This window comes from Sphaeroforma arctica, assembly GCF_001186125.1.
Source record: "Sphaeroforma arctica JP610 unplaced genomic scaffold supercont1.85, whole genome shotgun sequence".
Taxonomy (NCBI): Eukaryota; class Ichthyosporea; order Ichthyophonida; genus Sphaeroforma; species Sphaeroforma arctica.
In genome coordinates, this window is record NW_014040473.1 from 36,926 (window position 1) to 40,730 (window position 3,805).

General features: G+C 55.0%; 1 protein-coding gene across 1 annotated transcript in view; it reads left to right on the top strand.

The window, feature by feature from the left end:
* The window catches only part of SARC_01988 (hypothetical protein), a gene marked incomplete at its 3' end in the record, with an annotated part of 13,057 nt that overhangs the window by 2,596 nt on the left and 6,656 nt on the right, over positions 1-3,805 (top strand). The window contains exons 2-3 of the mRNA XM_014304269.1: positions 5-841; positions 1,224-3,784. Coding sequence (XP_014159744.1) covers positions 5-841; positions 1,224-3,784 — 3,398 coding nt within the window. The remainder of the gene's footprint in view (positions 1-4; positions 842-1,223; positions 3,785-3,805) is intronic.

Here is a 3,805-nt window from a genome sequence, read left to right on the forward strand (position 1 = left end):
ACAGTACATCAGGAAGATCAGACCGATACAGTACATCAGGAAGATCAGACGGATACAGTACATGAGCAGGGTGTGGAGAGCGATGATGAAAGGGCGGTACAAACGAACACTGTGGAAAGCTACGAGGCGCCTCACGCCGACGGATTTGAGCTTGGGAAGGAGGATGGGGATGAAAATACGGTACAAACAGACGATGTGGATGAAAGTACAGTACAAACGGCCGCTGCGGACAGCTACGAAACCTCTAACGGCGATGTTCGCGAAAATGTAGAGAAGGGTGTGGAGGAAGGTACGGATCAGGTACGGATCAGGGACACAGACGATGCTACTGGAGATAATGTTGGAGTTGTTAGTGGAAACAGTTTTGTTGAATGTGGAGTGAGCAACCAGGATAACGATACAACCAGCGAGGAACCGGTGGAGGTCCCCATGGGCGTTGATGAACAAATAGGAACGCCGGAAGAGCAACTGGGGAGCATATCTGAGCAAGTGAAGAGTACAGAGGAGCATTCAGAAGAGCAAGTGGAGCAGAATGATAGTGTACATGACCAACCTGGTGGCATGGTGGAGCACGCAGAAAGCTTGGGTGGGCAGACGGAGGACACACAGGAGTTCGCAGAGGGCACGGATGAGCACACACAGAGCAATGAAGGTATACACGAGCATACAGAGAGCATGGACGAACACACACGCAGCTTGCAAACGCACACAGACGACATGAACGAGCACAAGGGGAGTATGACAGAGCACTCAGAGCGTATGGAGGAGCACACGGGGTGTATGGAAGAGCATACTGAAGAAATGGAAGAACGGAGGGCCGACAATGCCGACCAACGCGATGGTGAGACCCTGTGTGTTGTTTCATACTTGTCCTAGATTCGGCTTGCCTCTTGCATCACTTGACAGTCCCTTGTCGCTTATAGATGTGTCAGATGTGCTGAACTATTTGGTGGTGGGATCATGGATGGTGTGAAGGTGGTGGTCGGTTTGTTGACTTGTGATATCTACAGAATGGTAGCTAACCTTTGACAGATTGAGATATCGCCGTTACTACTGTGCTAGGGTGTGGTTGCTTCTTCTCATATTTGCCATAGCTCAGTGGTGTTGTTTCGTATCTTATTGGCCGTTGAACTTGTCTTTATCCTGACTTTCAGTGTGACACGCATACTCTTCGAGGCCTATGTATCATGCTCATAACCCCATCTGTCCATTCCCGTCGACAGATCACTCTTCAGCGCATTACGCGGAGCTGCGTAAGGAGATGGACGAGATCAACGAGGATGTGCGAAGTGTGCAACAGAACATCACCGACACAGCCGTGGGTGTGGTGTTATCCGCTGCACGCGTAGACCAAGCAGCTGACCTTGTGGACGCGACGGCTGAAGTGGTCGCTGAGACCAGCGGCCACGTGGACACACTCGCCGATGAGGTACACGACGACGCAGAGGCCGTCCAGGACAGTGTGTGGGGTGTACGCGAGGAAGCGGAGCACGTGCACGAGGACGCGGAGAACGTGCATGCCGAAGCTCGGGATGTGGCGAGGCTGGCCCTGGACGTATCCCGAAAGGCAGGGGTCGCCGAAGAGTGTGCGCATTCGGTAGAGGGCTCGATGGTTTCCATGGAGGAGGCTGTGCAGCAGGTGGAAGAAACGGCCCAGAGTGTGGACGATACAGCGACAGAGATGCGAGGCCTGGCCGAGAGTGTGGAGGTGCGTGCAGAGGGGGTGGAGCTGCAGGCAGATCATATGACGGTCATGTGCGAGAGCATGCAGCACTCGGTGCAGAGGTGTGAGGAGGCCGCTCAGTGTGCCGAGGAGACGGCGTCGGTGGCGGATGAGACGGTGCGTGTCATCACAGACAATGCGCAGGGTCAGCCGGGACGGTCAGACAGTGCTGTGTTTGGCGAGGGTGAGCTCACCAGCGACAGTGGAAGCGCGGCCGAATGGGTGGAGAATGCCACAGATAATGGGGTGGATGGGGCGAGAGATGCGGTTCAGGAGTCTCGGGTGGGTGCTTTGCCTGATGATGTGGAGGTGAACGGCGGTGGTGGGTTGGTGCTGGCAGACGAGGAGTGTCCTGTCGATACGGCTCTGGCTGAGGGGAAAGCTGTGGATCTAGGTGGGGAACCCAATCCGGATGCGTGTGTTGGGGCTGGCCCCAGTACCGAAGATGTAGATAAGGGTACTGATACGGACAATGAGGATACAATCCCTGGTGATGGAGTGGGATGGGCCGCATCATCGACCGATACGAATGCGCCTGAGGTGTCTGGGGACGTTGTTGCCGAAGAGACGGACACACAGACAGGCCATGAACCCAGCAATACAAGTGCAAGTGCCAGTGAGAGCAGCGACGCAGCCAACGAAACCAGCGACATACAGAGAGCTGTCGAGCGTGTGGTAAGTGGAGCTGTAGCGGACGCTCTGCTTGAAGTGAGCATTCGCAACGGTGGTGAGGGGGAGGCGTATGCAACAGAGGGGTGTGGTGACATGGGTGATATGCCGGCGGCCGTGCACAGTGTACTGGGCGTGGGTAAGATGGTGGATACGGAGTTGGACGTCACACTGAATGCGCACGTGCATATGCACCCGCATGCAGATAAGGACAAGGCTCAGGATGACTCTGGCGACGCGGAGACAGCAACAGGCTCTGAAGACGCGTTGGAGACTATCCAGGATTCACAGGCCGTACAAGACACACAAGACACACATGCGACCGTTGACAGTGAGCTGGGTGTGGGTGAGGTGGTAGACACGGAGTTAGACGTAACCTTAAACGAGAACGTGCATATACATGTACATTCAGTCGACGCCCACAGCGACACGGAGCACGCGGACATAGAAACACGCCCGCACGAGACGTTGGAGAAAGCTCAGGAGGCTATAGCTCAAGAGGCTATGGCTGTGGCCACAGAGAGTGAGTTCGCAATGGAGATGGGGGCGAGCGACGGGTTGAACATGGTGGACGACGCAACGCAGGCAGTCGTCGGCGCGACGGAGGAGGTGGTGGGCAGTCCGGATGTTATCGATGTGAGCGATGGGCCGGATGTTGCTGGGGGTGATATCGGTGAGGAAAGTTCGGTACATAAACAGGAGGAGGGGCTGAGTCAGGTCGGAGGGGATACGGATAGTATCGGTGTTTCAGAGGCTACGGATAACATTGGTGCTTCAGAGGCTACGGATAACATTGGTGTTTCAGAGGCTACGGATAACATTGGTGTTTCAGAGGCTACGGATAACATTGATGTTTTAGAGGCTACGGATAGTATTGATGTTGGAGAGGCTATGGATAGTATTGATGTCGCAGGCGATGGTGACGCTGGCGATGCTAGTAGCCATGGAGGGGACGAGAACACCCCAGGCGTGAGTGGAGGTGGCGGGCCATGTGATCCTCATGACGGTGCGGGTGATTCTGGCTCTGGTGAGGCCGGCAGTAGTGATCAGAGTCCTAGGGTCGGGAGTATAGGTGCTTCAGACAATGCAGAGGACGGTGGCGGTTCTATTGATGGAATTGACGTGGATGAACCAGCGTCTGGTCATACTGAGTCGGAGAGTGGGGATGCAGGCCTGGAGGGGGTTACAGGTGAGAATGCCACAGATTTTGTAGAGGGTAAGGGCGAAGGAAATGAGTTTGCTGATAATGGTGGTATTGAAGTAGCTAGCCTCCTGCTCGAAGCTAGTAGTGAAGTGGGTGACACAGACGACAACACTAGTCAACCGGAGGAGACAGAGGCCAATGGCTCACCGGTGGTTGCTGCAGGTGTTGCTGAGTCTGATGGTTGTGAAGTGGGTGACACAGACGACAAC